This window comes from Neoarius graeffei, chromosome 26, assembly GCF_027579695.1.
Source record: "Neoarius graeffei isolate fNeoGra1 chromosome 26, fNeoGra1.pri, whole genome shotgun sequence".
Lineage (NCBI taxonomy): Eukaryota > Metazoa > Chordata > Actinopteri > Siluriformes > Ariidae > Neoarius > Neoarius graeffei.
In genome coordinates this window covers 46610517-46627472 of record NC_083594.1, presented here as the reverse complement: position 1 = coordinate 46627472, position 16956 = coordinate 46610517, and the positions used below count along the sequence as shown (strand labels likewise).

At 44.1% G+C, this 16956-nt stretch overlaps 1 protein-coding gene across 1 annotated transcript in view; it reads left to right on the top strand.

The window, feature by feature from the left end:
* Positions 1 to 1760: 1760 nt before the first annotated feature.
* The window catches only part of taf4a (TAF4A RNA polymerase II, TATA box binding protein (TBP)-associated factor), a 65547-nt gene continuing 50351 nt past the window's right edge, over positions 1761 to 16956 (top strand). The window contains exons 1-3 of the mRNA XM_060910156.1: positions 1761 to 3019; positions 10311 to 10438; positions 16737 to 16847. Of these exons, the coding sequence (XP_060766139.1) occupies positions 2308 to 3019; positions 10311 to 10438; positions 16737 to 16847 (951 nt within the window). The 5' untranslated portion in view covers positions 1761 to 2307. The remainder of the gene's footprint in view (positions 3020 to 10310; positions 10439 to 16736; positions 16848 to 16956) is intronic.

Genomic DNA, 16956 nt, shown 5'->3' with positions numbered 1-16956 from the left:
CCTTCTCAAGTAAGTTTCCGTAAGGCTTCCTCTACTTCCCTGCCTGCTGAGGGAAAGCCGGGCTGCGACAGCCTGTGACTGGTTGGAGACACAACGATTGCGGTAAAATATGCGAATATCGATTCCATGTGATTCCACGTGAAAATTGTCGCTAATTCGCATATTTTATTGCAAACGTTGTGTCTCCAACTAGGCGCAGGCCAATGAGATAAATGACCAAGGATAATTTTTTTTTTTTGTCATTTGTTTAACTGGGTTCTCTTTATCTACTTTTAGGACTTGTGTGAGGCGGTACGGTGGTGTAGTGGTTAGCGCTGTCGCCTCACAGCAAGAAGGTCCAGGTTCGAGCCCCGTGGCCGGCGAGGGCCTTTCTGTGCGGAGTTTGCATGTTCTCCCTGTGGGTTTCCTCCGGGTGCTCCGGTTTCCCCCACAGTCCAAAGACATGCAGGTTAGGCTAACTCATCTCATCTCATTATCTCTAGCCGCTTTATCCTTCTACAGGGTCGCAGGCAATCTGGAGCCTATCCCAGCTGACTATGGGCGAAAGGCGGGGTACACCCTGGACAAGTCGCCAGGTCATCACAGGGCTGACACATAGACACAGACAACCATTCACACTCACATTCACACCTACGGTCAATTTAGAGTCACCAGTTAACCTAACCTGCATGTCTTTGGACTGTGGGGGAAACCGGAGCACCCGGAGGAAACCCACGCGGACACGGGGAGAACATGCAAACTCCGCACAGAAGGGCCCTCGCCGGCCACGGGGCTCGAACCCAGGACCTTCTTGCTGTGAGGCGACAGCGCTAACCACTACACCACCGTGCCGGGCTAGGCTAACTGGTGACTCTAAATTGACCGTAGGTGTGAATGGTTGTCTGTGTCAGCCCTGTGATGACCAGGATAAAGCGGCTAGAAATAATGAGATGAGATGAGGACTTGTGTGAAAATCTGATCTTGTTTTAGGTCCTGTTTATGCAGAAATATAGAAAATTCTAAAGGGTTCACAAACTTTCAAGCACCACTGTATGTTGAAACAAGGTTTCTGTAATATAAACAAAAAACTATTTGTAGATAGAACTGTAAAATTAAAGTATATCTGTACTTTTTTTTTAACTCAGAAACTAAAGGGCTGAGAAAAAAAAGTAGTAGTAGTAAACAATACCAAATAATGCCATGGTAACAGTGACGTAAAACTTTCATTCTCGTCCTAAATCTGATAAACAAACAGTTTGATAATTTGATTAAAGTGATTATATCAGTTGTGGCTGTTGTTGCGTTAAAACCCCGGCTGGAAGTGGCTGTGAGAGCTGCCTGCCCGGTCTTGGACTGTTTTGGTGGCAGAGCTGTGGCGCCTTTTCGTTTTTGTGTGTGTGTGTGGTTTTTTTTTTAAGAGGTCGGGAGGTTCTCAACAAAATCCGAGGCCATCTTGTTACCACAACAGCTCAGTCTGTACTTCCCAAAACATTCACTATACACCCCAAGACAAACGCCTAACTCGTCTAAAGTGCTATATTTCCCCAAACGTCAAAAGTCTGCCCGAATTTCATGTGTTTTTCGACATTTCCGAAGGCGCATTTATCGATGACAGTTCAGCGCTCAGAGATCCCCGACCGCGCTCGAACAAAATCAACTGACTGTTTTTCCCTCACATGACCCGCCTCTGACGTAGCCCATGGACCAATCAGGACGCGGTATGACAAATGCGTAATGACGTTTCCGCCTTCGCGCGCATGCGCAGTTTCATTTCGTCCAGAGCTCCTCACGGTTCACATCGAAGATGGCGGCAGGCTTCGACCTGCTAGTGGAGGATTCTGTAATTAAAAGAGTGGGCAAGAAACTTTTTAGCGATATTGGAGGTTGTGCCAGAAACGAGCGCGGCACATTTTGTTGCATTAAGTCCGAAGAAAGAGCACGGGTAGTTGTAAAGAACAATGCTAAGTACGGGATAGGAGGAGGGAATGCAACTAGCTAACGTTAACATTTTGTGAGCAAAGAAGCTACTGGCTACCAGACTTGTTTTTAAAGCCTTGCAGTGAGTGAAACTGCTGCTACATGTTGGAAATATTTCTTCACCGCAGGAGTTAAGCGATAAAGGAGCTCAGGAGAGTCGTGTTTACACGGTGACCCGCGCTCCTCACTCTTCACACGTTTGTTTCCGACTTCGCGGAGGGAAAAAGGGACGGTTTCTGAGTCCCGGCTGTTAGCTGTGGATGCGAATTAAAACGCGGATTATATTCACTAGCCGCTTTGCTAGAGACTCCAGTGGAGCCCGGTTAACGCCATCCGGTGTCCCTGAATGCTATGGTAACTACTTTGCCTGGTCACGAAGTCAAGCTCGGGACGTCAGCAGTGCAAACTTTGGACGGAGGCGATGCGATGGATCCGCGTTCAGAAAGCACGCCAGCGTCGAGCGGCTCATCAAGCGATCCAGCCGCTTCAGCTAACGTTACTGTACCGGTGGTCAACAACGGGCCCGGTATAGCGAAAGGACTTGTGACTGCTGCACCGTCTACTGCAAACACGGTGATCCAGGCGTCTTGTGTGAATGTGTCAAGCGCGCCAGGCGGAACCGGAACCGCCACCATCAGGCCATCTATGCAACCCGCGACTTTAACCATTAACGGGAATAACAACAGCAACCCCAGCTGTGCGCCGCCGCCGCCGCCCAGTGCAGCCCCGGTTACCGGAACCACGCCGCTCACGAACGCCCAGCCTCCTGTCAACGTGACCGCGAGTCCAGCGGTGCCAATCAAAGCCGATTCACCGCATACCGTGATCCAGAGCGCGGCCCATACCGGATCTCCGCAGGTCTCCCCCGGGGCAGCCAAAAGCGCTGGGTTGATGCATGCGGTGAGAGGCGGAGCCCCGGTGACAGGAGGCGGAGCCCCGGTGGTGGCCACAGCAACAGCAGCGGGTGGCGTAAGGACCATCGCACCGCAGCAGGTGCTCGCGCCCCGCCTCCCACAAAGCACCCCGGGCCAACCGAGCATCCACAACATCCAACTTCCTCCAGGTACACCCTCCTCCTCCTCCTCCTCCTGCTGCTTCATCTGGTCTTTATAATCCAGCTCTACACTTTACTTCAAAACACAAGTTCTCAGCCCTTCTCCAGCACACTTTCTCATCACCTCTAGCCGCTTTATCCTGTCCTACAGGGTCGCAGGCAAGCCGGAGCCTATCCCAGCTGACTACGGGCGAAAGGCGGGGTACACCCTGGACAAGTCGCCAGGTCATCACAGGGCTACAGACAACCATTCACACTCCCATTCACACCTACGCTCAATTTAGAGTCACCAGTTAACCTAACCTGCATGTCTTTGGACTGTGGGGGAAACCGGAGCACCCGGAGGAAACCCACGCGGACACGGGGAGAACATGCAAACTCCGCACAGAAAGGCCCTCGCCGGCCACGGGGCTCGAACCCGGACCTTCTTGCTGTGAGGCGACAGCGCTAACCACTACACCACCGTGCCGCCCCGCAGCCCACTTTACTCTCTTGTTTTCCAGACAACAGGAGCTCCAGGACCAGGGTTAGGAACCTGTGCATCATGACAACTTCTTTTGCAAGCCCCAAGCACAGGAAACACTAAATAAATGTCTCTGAGTCACTTGGGCAAATGGCGTCATGTAGGTTTGCGCAACAATATGCTTTTACGACTCTGTGTCTGAGATTGTTCCGGACAAACATCATGGGTACGATGTAATATGCTTTCTAGGCTACATCTCAGCTGTGGCACTGACGGAGTGCTAGAAAAAGCCTACGATATGGCGTAACTTCCAAAATAGTGCGTTATTTCAGGCAGGGTCAAGGCCAAAGTGGGAACTGTGAGTGACTTTAAAAAAATAATAATAATAATAATACAGTGGTGGAAATCAGGCCCACTGTTAACATTCATTATTGATGATGAATGTTATCAGTAACATTCATGATTGTGCCCTGTAAACGTCATGTAAAGTGCATCATGGGTACAATATAATATGCCCTCTAGGCTACGTTGTTTGAGCATCTCGGCTGTGGCACTGACGGAGTGCTAGAAAAAGCCTGCGATATGGCGTAACTTCCAAAATGGTACGTTATTTCAGGCAGGGTCAAGGCCAAAGTGGGAACTGTGACTTTTTAAAAAAAAAATAAAAAATACTTACAGTCGTGGAAATCAGACCCATCGTTAACATTTAACATTCATTATTGATGATGATGATGATGATGATAATAGTTTTTAGTTATTAGTCTGGTCACTTGTATTGAATGATTTTAATCCAAACGTCAGTAACTCCAAAACAAGTCAGCTTAAATAAAGTCAACTTTGACTTTTGCTCTAAGTGTCAAGTTGAGGAATAAAAAGCGATAATGTTGATGAAATAAATTCTGTACTTGGGTGGTCGGTGGGATTTATTTTGCAGTGTCCCTGGTCTCAGAATTTGAGAATCCCTGATTTAGGGTATAGTGAGTACTTTTACAAACACTTGATGTTAAAATCTATTTTTGTACCAAGTGTTTCATGTTCCCTTGTGTCAAAAGTTTGGACAGACCTTCTAATTCAGTGGTTTTCCTTTGTGTTATTTTCTATAGTGTAAAATGATACTGAAGGCATCAAAACTGAAATAACGTATGGGGATTATGTAGTAAGTGGAAGCAAAGCAAAATGTTTTAGATTCTTCAAAATAAACCACCTTTCTCTTTGACGCTTTGCACACTGAGTATTCTCTTAACCAGCTTCACGAGGTCGTCACCGGAATGCTTTTCCAACAGTCTCCCAGATATGTTGAGCTCTTGTTGGCTGTTTTTCTTCCACTCTGCTGTCCAACTCCTATCAAACCATCTCAGTTGGGTTTAGGTCGGGTGATTGAGGAGGCCAGGTCATCTGATGCAGCACTCGTTCACTCTCCTTCTCGGTTAAATAGCCCTTCCACAGCGTGGAGGTGTGTTTTGGGTCATTGTCCTGTTGGAAAAACAAACGATGGTCCCGCTAAGTGTAAAACAGATGGCATGGCATGTCGCTGCAGAATGCATAAATAAATCGCCAACAGTGTCACCAGCAAAGCACCTCGACACCATCACACCACCTCCTCCATGCTTCATGATGGGAACCACACATGCACATACCGTCCGTTCCCCTTCTCTATGTCTCACAGACACAGTGGTTGGAACCAAAAATCTCAAATTTGGCCTCATCAGATGAGATTTCCACTGGTCTAATGTCCATTCCTTGTGCCTCTTGGGCCAAGCAATTCTCTTCTGCTTATTGGCCTCCCTCAGTAGTGATTTCTTGGCAGCAAATCGATTGTGAAGGCCTGATTCATGCAGTTTCCTCCGAACAATTGATGCTGAGATGTCTGCTCCTTGAGATCTGTAAAGCATTCATGTCGGCTCTGATCTGAGGTGGTGGCGATTTCTGAGACTGGTCACTCTAATGAACATATCCTCTGCAGCAGAGGGAAGTCTTGGTCTTCCTTTCCTGGGACAGTCCTCATGAGAACCAGTTTCATCAGCGCGTTTGATGGTTTTTGCAACTGCACTTGCTACATTCAGAGTTCTTGCAGTTTTCTGGATTGTCTGACCTTCATGTCTTTTAAAGTAATGACTGACTTTGTTTTTCTTTACTTGGTTGAGTGGTTCTTGACACAATATGGATTACTACAGTTATGGAATACAGCTATTTATTGTCTGTTATTTACGGTTTGATCTCAAACGCACGAAGAAGGCAAGAAACTCGTCCACTAACTAACTTTTGATGAGACACCTGTTAATTGAAAAGCATTCCAGGTGACTACTTCATGAAAGTGGTTAAGATAATGCATTGGCATTACTTCTTGAGTGTTGAGGAATCAAGGGTGCAAAGCGGCATCAAGGTGGCTACTTTGAAGAATTGAAGTATGATTCTTGGCGATGGGAATTCATGGTCTAATGGTTCAAGAAGCAGCTTTGGGACCCACAGGTTGTTGGTTCAATTCCCATGAACAGCAGGAATGGCTGAAGTGCCCTTGAGCACAGCACCTAGCTCCCCAGGCTGCTCTGGGTATGTTGTATGTCAGTCTGGATAAAAGCATCTGCTAAATGATGCTCTTATAATAGATTGAGTTACATGTCAATCCTGAGATCGAGATGCTGACCTCTTCTGCTCCTCGGACCTGCCTGATCCATCTTGATGCCCTGTGTCTAGTCGGAGTCTCGTCACATCGCTCCTGTGGAGGAGGACGGCCCCATATGGACAGTTGAAAGTCACACTTGGAAGACGTTCTAGACACTTACAGTAATGCTTTTAAGGCTGAGGACTACAGTTGACTTGCTAACTTTAGGACTGCGGTTGTCATGAACAGTTTTGCACTCAAGTTTCCATCAATGAAGAGTTATAACGTCAACGAAACTGACTTCATGTTAAACCTGTTAATGTTATAGTCATGTTTTCAGTTGTCGCCCAAATGAGGATGGGTTCCCTTTTGAGTCTGGTTCCTCTCGAGGTTTCTTCATGTTGTCTGAGGGAGTTTTTCCTTGCCACCGTCGCCACAGGCTTCTCATTAGGGATAAAATTAGCTCATGTTTAAAGTCGTTCAAATTCTGTAAAGCTGCTTTGTGACAATGTTTATTGTTAAAAGCGCCATACAAATAAACTTGACTTGACTTAAATGCCTGTAATGTAAAAGTCGAAAATATAATGAAGGATTTTTGTTTTAGCACTTTTTTTGTTTGCTTGTTTACTGCATAATTATATATATTTTTTTATTTCATAGTTCAGATGTCTTCAGTATTTTACAGAAAAACCTGTGAATGAGTAGGGGCGTCCAAACTTTTGACTGGTACTTTTTATTTTTGATTTTATTTGAACTGAAACCATAGCTGTCAGAGCTCTACTGTTTTGCTGCCACTGTACAAACCTCAATATCGTAATACATATGTATCATGAGTCTTATTTAACAGTGGATGATGTATAAAGATACAGAAATGTAGAATTAGGTAACTAATGCCGCTTTTCCACTACAAACGCGGCTGAGTCGTGCCGTGCCGAGTCGAGCTGAGTCGAGCTGAGCGGGGCTGTTGGAGTTGCATTTCGACTACAACCGCGCTGAACCGTGCTGGCTGGAAGTGGGTGGACACATTGGGTGGAGTTAGCGAAAGTGGGTGGACGTCATGTGATGTCGTTAAGCAGCGCAAACAGTGACATCAGTGACAGTGGCGGAACAAGTCAGAGCCGGGCCGGGGGCGGGGCAAATGACCGGGCCCTTTATTAAAGCTTATCATAACATCATTTTAGGCTACAAAATGTCCGCAACTGCGGTGTTTACCAATTTCAACACTACCGGGTGCAACTATGTTATTTAGTACATCAAGTCCTTCAAACGAACATGTAACTCAGAAACAAAAAACATTAGGATACTGTACATGGCTCATAATAAAACATCAATAGCCTATACTGCGCACATTATTTGAAGGGCATACGAATGAGCGCTCAGAGGTTGCAACGGTGACAGGAAGAGTCAGAAATAAAAGGAGGGCGGTGCAAACCTCACTGAATGCACTGTGTTTACCAGTTTCAACACTACGGGGTGCAACTATGTTATTTTGTACATTAAGTCCTTCAAACGAACATGTAACTCAGAAACAAAAAAACATTAGGCGACATACTGTACATGGCTCATAATAAAACATCAATAGCCTACTGCGCACATTATTTGAAGGGCATACGGCGAGCCTTGCGCTCCGCGAACTCGTCCACGATGCTCTGTATGTCACTGATTCAGTGAGCTTTTAAGCGGTAGTCTCACGACCCGAATAGTAAACAATAAACATGGAGGACATGGAGTCGTTAGTGTTGCTGGTCTTGGTGCTGTGGCTTGTTGTCACCGACAACGCCAACAGATACTGGCAAGAGCGTATAGATGAGGCGAGGCGCATAAGGCTTCAGAAATTCTCGTAATTCGTAATTCTTCTTCTTCCGGGTTTGCGGTGTTTACAGATCCCAGCGCGCTCGCGGGGCGTGTGTGGGCATGTGAGGACACTCCTCCTCACCAATCAGTGCACAGGGGAGTGTCTGCTCACGCCCCCAGACTCAGTCGGCACGGTTTGGCTCGCTTCAGCCCCACTCCAAAACGGTGCGAGTTTTAGGGGCTAAGCAGGGCTGAAACGAGCTGAGTCGTGCTGGTTTTTGGTAGTCGAAACGCGAGCCGTGTCGGGCTGAAGTGAGCTGAAGCGAGCTGAAGTGAGCTGAAAAAGGGTAGTGGAAAAGGGCCATAAACGTGTTATCTAATATTAAAAGGATTTTATACAAACATGATTAAACTCCAAACCTCCTTATGACGGGCGGCACGGTGGTGTAGTGGTTAGCGCTGTTGCCTCACAGCAAGAAGGTCCGGGTTCGAGCCCCGTGGCCGGCGAGGGCCTTTCTGTGTGGAGTTTGCATGTTCTTCCCGTGGCCGCGTGGGTTTCCTCCGGGTGCTCCGGTTTCCCCCACAGTCCAAAGACATGCAGGTTAGGTTAACTGGTGACTCTAAATTGACCGTAGGTGTGAATGTGAGTGTGAATGGTTGTCTGTGTCTATGTGTCAGCCCTGTGATGACCTGGCGACTTGTCCAGGGTGTACCCCGCCTTTCGCCCGTAGTCAGCTGGGATAGGCTCCAGCTTGCCTGCGACCCTGTAGAACAGGATAAAGCGGCTAGAGATAATGAGATGAGATGAGACCTCCTTATGATCGAGGTCATTTCACCTGGAATTAAAAGCCCGCGTTATCGTATTCCGCATTGAATGCTTTACTGATGCACAGCGCTTCGTTTGATTCAACATAATAAGCAGTGGCATGTGAAAGCTCTCGGTCTGTTCAGACTGCAATGCAAAAGCTCCTGCACTCCCTCGTTGTGAGCCTTAATAATGGAGTTGGCATTGAGGAAGTATTTACAAATGCTTAGCTCATAGAAAAGCTCCCTGCAACCATGTTCTTCTCATTCACGAATCGTTTAATTCAAAGCAGATCTTTTTTATTTTGTTTAGTGCTTTGTATAGGAGTGGAAACATGACCTGCTCACTGGACCATGGCCAGGGAAAGTGCCATAAACAAGGGGATGCTAAGTGCAGATTGCCAGCGCACTAACTAGGGTTTGAGATGTTTAAAGTTTGTACTGAAGACTTTTGAATGATTTGCACAGGATAAGCGACATCTGTCTGGGTAAATCACAGAGAGCGGAGTGTTCTTGCGACGTACTCGCGGTCCTCACACGGAAAATTCAAGTTGGTTTGCGCAGGAGAAGATAAAAAGAGTGAGCACTTCCTGGAATGTCTACAATTAAAAAAACAAACAAAAAAAAAGGTGTGAAAACCTTTCCACTTTCCACAGGACATGACAATCTTTGACGATTTTTTTTTTTAAATTACATTCTCTGTCAGTATTTATCACTTGTCATTTTTTTTTTGGCTTTTTTCACCTTTATTGGATAGGACAGTGTAGAGACATGAAATGAGCGGGAGAGAGACGGGGAGGGATCGGGAAATGACCTCGGGTCGGAATCCGGGGTCCCCGGACTTATGGTATGGCACTTTATCCACCTGAGCCACGACGCCCCCAATCACTTGTCATTCTAAGATGAAATAGTGTGAGTGGCTTCGGGGGGGGGGGGGATGGATTTTAATCTATATTTTGAAAAATGTCCGAGGTAAGATGGTTGTACTGTGTGACTAAGCGTGATACTGTAACAAGTCTAGCACTGATCTATGATGCAACAGGAGCTCTGATGGATCTGTCCGATTTTGGTAAGGACAGATTTTTGTGCCGGGCCATCTGCGTGCTCTCGTCAACAGCTTCTGTACGAAACCCATCAATACACACGAATATCGCGTGAATGGGCTTTCGCAGTAATGTACAGGCCACCAACTGTGCTCTGTGCAGGGACGGTGTGTGTGTGTCCTCATGCCATAGTGTCTAGAACTAAGAGTACAGCAGTTTCCATCCTCGCTCTTCTCAGTGAGAGCACTGTAAAGCATGGATGTTTTATTAATTGATCAAACATGATATGAGAACTCAGAATTCATTCGGCACATAATGAGCAGCTGGGCTGAGTGTTGGAGAAACTTTTTTTTTTTTCCACAGCCAAGCTAGAGCTGTAATTTGTTCTCCGACAAGCAGTTTCTTTCATTTTATATTTACATATACTTGGCACAGAATTTTATCCAAAGTGACAGAGTAGTAGAGACCGAGACTGTTCAAGGAGCCGACAGTGATGCGAGTCGTACATGACTAATGTAGTTGTAAATATTTTTTGCGCTTCAGGCTTTGAGCTATATTTTGGATTTGATTGAGCCTGTGTGTGTTGTTTTTCAGGTATGGTGCTGGTGCGAAGTGAAGCTGGCCAGTTGCTCATGATCCCTCAGCAAGTGTTGGCTCACATGCAGGCCACACGCGCTGCCACTCCAGCCAGCACCACACCCGGACAGGTCACCTCATCGCAGGTACTCCATATCACCACAGCATCACAATCCAGTGTCACGGTTTGATTTTCATTTGGTATGTTTATTAAAATAAAAGTAAGCCCACCCTGTTTTTAAACACAGTGGGTCGAGTTATAGCAGATGTCTGTTGAATATTTAAATAACATCGTCTGGCTTTGAGTGGTATATCAGATATATTCCATTCAGCTAGCATGATATTGAACAAGTCGAAGACGAGTAGCTGAATGGAATATATCTTCAGGATGTGATTCTTCCGGATTTTTCCGGAATTCCGGATTTTCAGGCATAAAAATGCGACCCTCCTGAATCATGCAAATTCTTTTTTTTGGGGGGGGTAGTACCACATTATCCATAGGCAACTCCAATGAGCCACGCGTGCGCATAATAACCTACCCTAGGTTAAGCGGTACCAATAATAATAAATAAAAACTAGAGACAATTCCCCTGTGGGAAATTGTGAGAGTGATGCAGTGCACGGAGCAGTCACAGCTGCAGGAGCTGAGCTGTACTGTGTGAATGAGGCTTCAGGCATGTCTCTGTCTGAGAGGGAGCAGCCCTGCCCTCCTGTTTGTGTGTGAGAGAGAGAGCGAGCAGCCCCTTCCCCACCCGCGCGCTGCACACACAGAAAGGGCAGTATTTGCTCAGAGTGCACCCTCCAAACAACGGGGATTTACACGAAAACGGAAGGAGATATTCACAAAATTCTTTCACAGTGAGCGCCACAAGGGTCTCCTGAACACACTGATGTAATTTTTTTTGTTTGTAGTGTAAAAAATGAGGACACTAGAGCGAGTTAAAAACGAGTGACTTTTCTGATTTTGCAGTCAGAGCGCTGTCAGGATTTGAATGGGAGTCTATGGGGCAGCGCGCCTGTCCTCTCCTTACTTTCAGGCTTCTCATTCAAAAACTCTAAATCCTATCGGTTAGGTAGACACATTCTGTGAATCAGCACAAGTGTGACTACTACTTTCGAGAAAATTGTGTGTAGAGTGAAAATTGTGGCTGAAAACACAGTTTAAAGGAGAAAGTTTGAGCTATTTTTCAGGCTGCCTACACTCTAAATTCCTGAGTCCCACTGGTGTGTAACGCAATAGACACCCATTATAAAGCCTGAATTTCTCCAGGTACCCACATGGTGTTTGAGCTGGGACTGAGCCAAAAGTATAGAACCTAGCAAAAAAGTTGAATGGCAGATCCACACAGGAGAAGTTTCTCTACGTTTTAAAGCTTGAATCATGTCTCTAGGTGAAAGCATGCCAGAGCAGCGGAAGTTTGAAAAAGTGCCATGTTTTTCAATTAATTCCATAGAAATGAATGGGAAATTTTGGACAATTTTTTCGCAACTATGTCGCGAAAAAATCGTAGAATAACGAACAAAGTAATAGCATAGCGAGTCAGATCAAGCCGCACATTTTGATATATTGCTTGTCTGTGTGCGATGTACGGTTATTGGGTTATTCAACGACAAAATTTGTACAGAAGATGAATAAGTATAAGAAGAAGAAACGCACAGAAGAACAATAGTGATGCCGTGCCTAGGCACTGCATCACTAAAAAGCCCATTATGCATAACGCGAGAGTAACCTTTATGTGACCCGAGTCAAGTAATGTAAGACGCACGCGCGTTAGTAGTCAGTTTGTTGTTGGAATGGATGCAGCTGTCACCCTACTCTTGTGTGTGACGTAGCATACCAGTGTCTTCGATGTCTTCAGTTGTCAGTCTCTCTCTCTCTCTCTCTCTCTCTCTCTCACTTACACACACATGCACACTGTTCTATTATCTGCACCTGGGTGTCTGATAGATTGTTTAGTGTTTTTTCACTTGCATGTCCATGTTACACTTCCTGACTTTGTACTTTGTTACACTTGACTTTATACTATACTTACTGACATTGTTATTGTGCATATTTTGAAAAAAATGATGACACTGTGAGTGTGTGCTCATCACCTGTTCTAATATCTGCACCTATTGTTTGATGTTTGAGGTTGTTTGCCCTCAAAATAATTGTTTTCCAATGATGAAAATTGGCACTAAATGTTTGCGTATTGCACTTTTTCATTAAAAGTGTCAAAATGACGTTACTGTGTGCAGTGGCTGCACTGTTGCCGCACCGCGTCGTTGCCGCGCCATACCACACCACACTGCTGCCGTGTCGCATTATGGGTCTATATATTTTCCTGCTTTTTTGTCCTTGGCCAATCACATCCCTCATATCTGATATACCACGAGAAAAAGCCAGCCAATATTATTATTATACATACACATTCGATGGAACAATTATAGATTTTACAAAAAGTTGAGAACAGGGGGGTTACTTACCAAAATCAAATACTGATTCTGATCGAATGTAATTTAATGTTCTGTCAATCCAATGTACTGTACAAAGTTGAAGTTCTGACAATAAAAATGGTACAAGTCCAAAAAGCCTGAACAACAATCCAACTTGTATACAAGTTATATCCAGGTGGACAGTTCACTTTTGGTCGTAGTTAATTGTTACATTGCAGTTGTTCAAAACAAAAGGGCTTTGCTGAGTGAAGTCCATGAGTGAAGTCCTCTTGTAAAAGTCTCTGTCACTTTTCCTCACCTCCAAGTAGAACTTTGACAATATTTCCACTGTTGCTCTCTTCCAGTTTTTCGATGTCCATTGGTATGTTTTTTTCTCTTGTAAATATGCGTGAAGAATATCCAGGGACGCTTCGGTAGCCTTTCGGGTGTTCACCGCGTCTTTAGTTTCAGTTTTCAGTTTATTTAGTGTTTAAACCAAGCACTGGATTCGCCTCGTCTTCTCTCTTTCCCAGCTGACAAAGAAATGATTGTGCACGTGCGCAGCAGAAAAGTTTTGTCATCGGATCTTCGCATGAGCCCTGATGTGTGACGTCATGTTGTCTTGACAATGTGCAGTGTTATAACAGTATTGCACACTGATTCTCCATTGGGGAGAGTGGCGTAATACATCGATATGATAATATTGCATGGCATCAGTAAATGCACTAGAAGAGAATAGTTTTTATACCATGGAAAAAGTGGCCTGTATGTATAATAATTCCCAATAACAGCACATCCCAAAGTGATCTATTTCTCTAAAAAGTTGCCAATGCTGACAGTTTTTTTTTAAATTAAGAGTCATAGCTGCCAACTACTACGAATAAATCGTATTTATTACGATTTGTCGTTTTGATTACGAAAATACGAATTTACTACAATAAAATACGATTTTGCCAATTTTCATGGGTCATTTTCAAAGTCTATCACCGGTGGGATTCGTATTTGATAATACACCGCTTCGTTCCAAGCGGCAGATGCTACGCCATATTTCATTGGCTATTGCTTGTTCTCTCAGCCAATCAATGATGCTATTAGATCATCCATGGCACGCTATCGTCTGGCCTTTGTTCATGAAGTTTCTGAACAAAGCATGGCGTTTCAAGCTTTTGTTATGAAGATGTAGCGTAGTACTAATCTCTAAAGAAAGCATGGCTAAGGGGAAGGGCCAGCGCTTCAAGGACTCGTACCGAGAGGAGTTTCCCTTCATTTTGAAGTCAAGTAAGGGCGATCACTACGCGTTTTGTGCTCCATGTCGGTGAGACATTTATGTGGTGCAATAACATCAACTGTTGACTGAGTAAGCTCTAGTCTATTTCTCTAATGTGTACTTTGTCAAAAGTTATATGTACCAATTGTATTGTTTGAAGTTTTTGCCTGATTCACTGACTATTTTCATACATTGTTGAAAAGAACTTTGCAAATTAATGTAAGATGATAGTTTAGTTTGTAGAATAAATTTTGTCAAACTATTTTGTTTTAGTCTGATTTTTCAGGGTAGTTTTGCTAGAAAGCTTTGGCGGCGACCCCCCACCAAGACTCAGTACCCAACCTTGTATTACTATTTACAATTTCGGAATGTTGGCAGCTACATGGATTAAAGTTTTCCGTCGTGTGACGGATTTCCGTCAACTGAACTCTCCCAAGGCCAAATGTGAGGTCGGCGCTGATCCGAGGAGAATTAAAATGACGTGTGTTTGGGTAGAGATTGGGTTATAACACTGATGTGTTGCAACACCATCAACTATCAGCAGGGTTTATTTAACTCTTTTGTTTTTGAGCCATGCTTTGTGTCGTTCATTTCCTATGTTTGATCATGTTTAAATGTTCGCTGTCTGCGGTGCGGCATTAAAAAAACATGCGCTGTCAAAATTGGCAAAATACATTCCCATGTGCTTGGCGTGCTTGTGTCTGACCATTTCTGTTTTGTATTAAATTAAATCTTGCCAAAATGACTTAGTTCAAACCTGGACATATAGAAATAGAGCATGTTAGAAAAAAAAAACGAAAAAATAAACCCCGGAAAGCCCGCTCCTCTGCTTCAGCCAGTCTTGAAGACCCGACGGTGCAATGCTTGCAGACTGTCAGAAGTGATTAGACCTAAATTTATAGCTAACAAATCAGCAGACGCCCCAACAATTATTATTTTCGTTAGGCCAATGTGTAAGGTATGTTAGAACCGTGCCTTATAGCCTACGTTATATCACAATTTAAAGGACGTTTGAGGAGTTGGAGGCTGCGAGCGCAATGATGTTCCGACATGCGCTAAACTTTATTCCCTGAAAATCATACACCAGCGTTCAATGCCCCAAACAGTCAAAATGTCTAGAAGACTACGGTTAAATAATAATCATAGCCTACTAAGTTAAATTACGTCAAAAGATCTGTTTCTGGCCGATGAAATGATGGAGGAAAATGAGAACGAACGCAAAGTAGATAGCAGCCAACTTCACGCGATCTTTTAGGTAACTTAACACTCGTGTTGGCCACAATATTTCTCTTAATAAAATCTTGAATTGTTTTTGAAGTCGTATTCAACACAAAGTAAGGTCAAATTATTATTTTACTTTAAGCGAAGATCCAAACTTTTTTCTATATTGGCGTCGAGCATAGAGGAGCGTGTCATTCTGCTTTCGGTTTCGGCAGCATGGATGCGCTTTACATGAAAGAAGGCACTGATGTGTCTGCCATCGATAAAGGTGTAAAAAACAAGTGGAGGTGGGCTTGGCTGTACGAAATAGGTGAAAATGGAAAGCCATTTAGTTCATGGTGCAAAAAACTAAACATTCCAGGCACTTGCATTTGTGTGGTTTGCCACAAAAAATAATATACGGAAGCAATGGAAAGAAAGTGCAATAAATTGAATATATTAATCCATTAATTAATTGATAAAGTTATCAGTTCTAAGTTAACCATTCTCAGAATTTCATCGAAATCCACCCATAACCCCCCCGTAAATTTTCAGTCAAATAATTTTTTTTGCTTTAATCCATGCAGCTATGAAGAGTGACATGTCTTTGCTATTTATCCAGACTTATGTTAATTCTAAGCAAGTTATTGAGTCATTTGTATATGTAACGGCTATAAACAGGTGTTTCCTCACCCCACCCCCTGCGCTCTCTCGAAGTTAAGACAAAAAAGCAGCTTGTTATACTCTAGAGAAAATGCACAGACTTTCAAAGTGATGATAATGGAATCTTCTTAGAAAAATAAACCTCAGATAGAAATCTGCCATATACAGGAACTATAATGCATGATAACGAGCACGTTAAAGGAAACCTGTGATCTGAATTACAGCTGATGAAAAATGAATCAACACCCAGTCAGACCTGAGAATTCAACAGAGCAGTGGGAGAAATGTCAGTATATTGCATCAGGAAGCTCCTTCTCTGTGACCTCAGGATCTCCCAGTGCTGCACCTTTTATCATGCTTTAATGCCTACCTGGATAATGTCTTTTTTTTTTTTATAAACCAGGGACCATGAGATTTCATCTAATTCTCTTTTCATTCAATGGCGAATCATAATTCATATTGTGACACTTTGAGACCGATAATAAGAACAGTTTGAGTAATCTTTTTTTTTTTTTGGTAGAAATCCAGTTTTGCTGACATTTTGTATCACGAAAATGTCTCGCAATATATTGTGATTTTTTTTTTATTCAGTGTAGCACAGCCCTGACTGGGAAGAACAGCTCCTGGCTAAATCATGACCGTGCTGTAGTCTGTTTTGTGAATGGACAGATTTATGATGGTGTTGCTTTTGTTACCAATCTGCTACAAGAAATGACCGAATAATGCATAACGAGGCACATAACTCTGGAAAGTTTAAAAAGTGTTCCTTCAGACGGGTGTGAATGAATATTATGGCTAGTAATAATAACCGTATACCAGTCGAATCAAAGTATTTTCCATTTTTAGTTGATATTCAATGTGAAACGTGTTCATTTCCCTCCTCCATGTTTTCTCTGCAGACCCCTGGCGCTCCCATCTTGGCCAGACCAGTGACCCCGACCATCATCAAGCAGGGCTCTCCCACACCCAGCAGCACCACTGCTCCCACACTGCAAAGGCCACCCATGCAGGTAACACACACACACACACACACACACACACACACAGCCCAGCACCCGTAGCTCTTCCAATCGACGCTGCATCAGATTGGCTACTTGCTGTTTTCTTCATCAGCGTTTC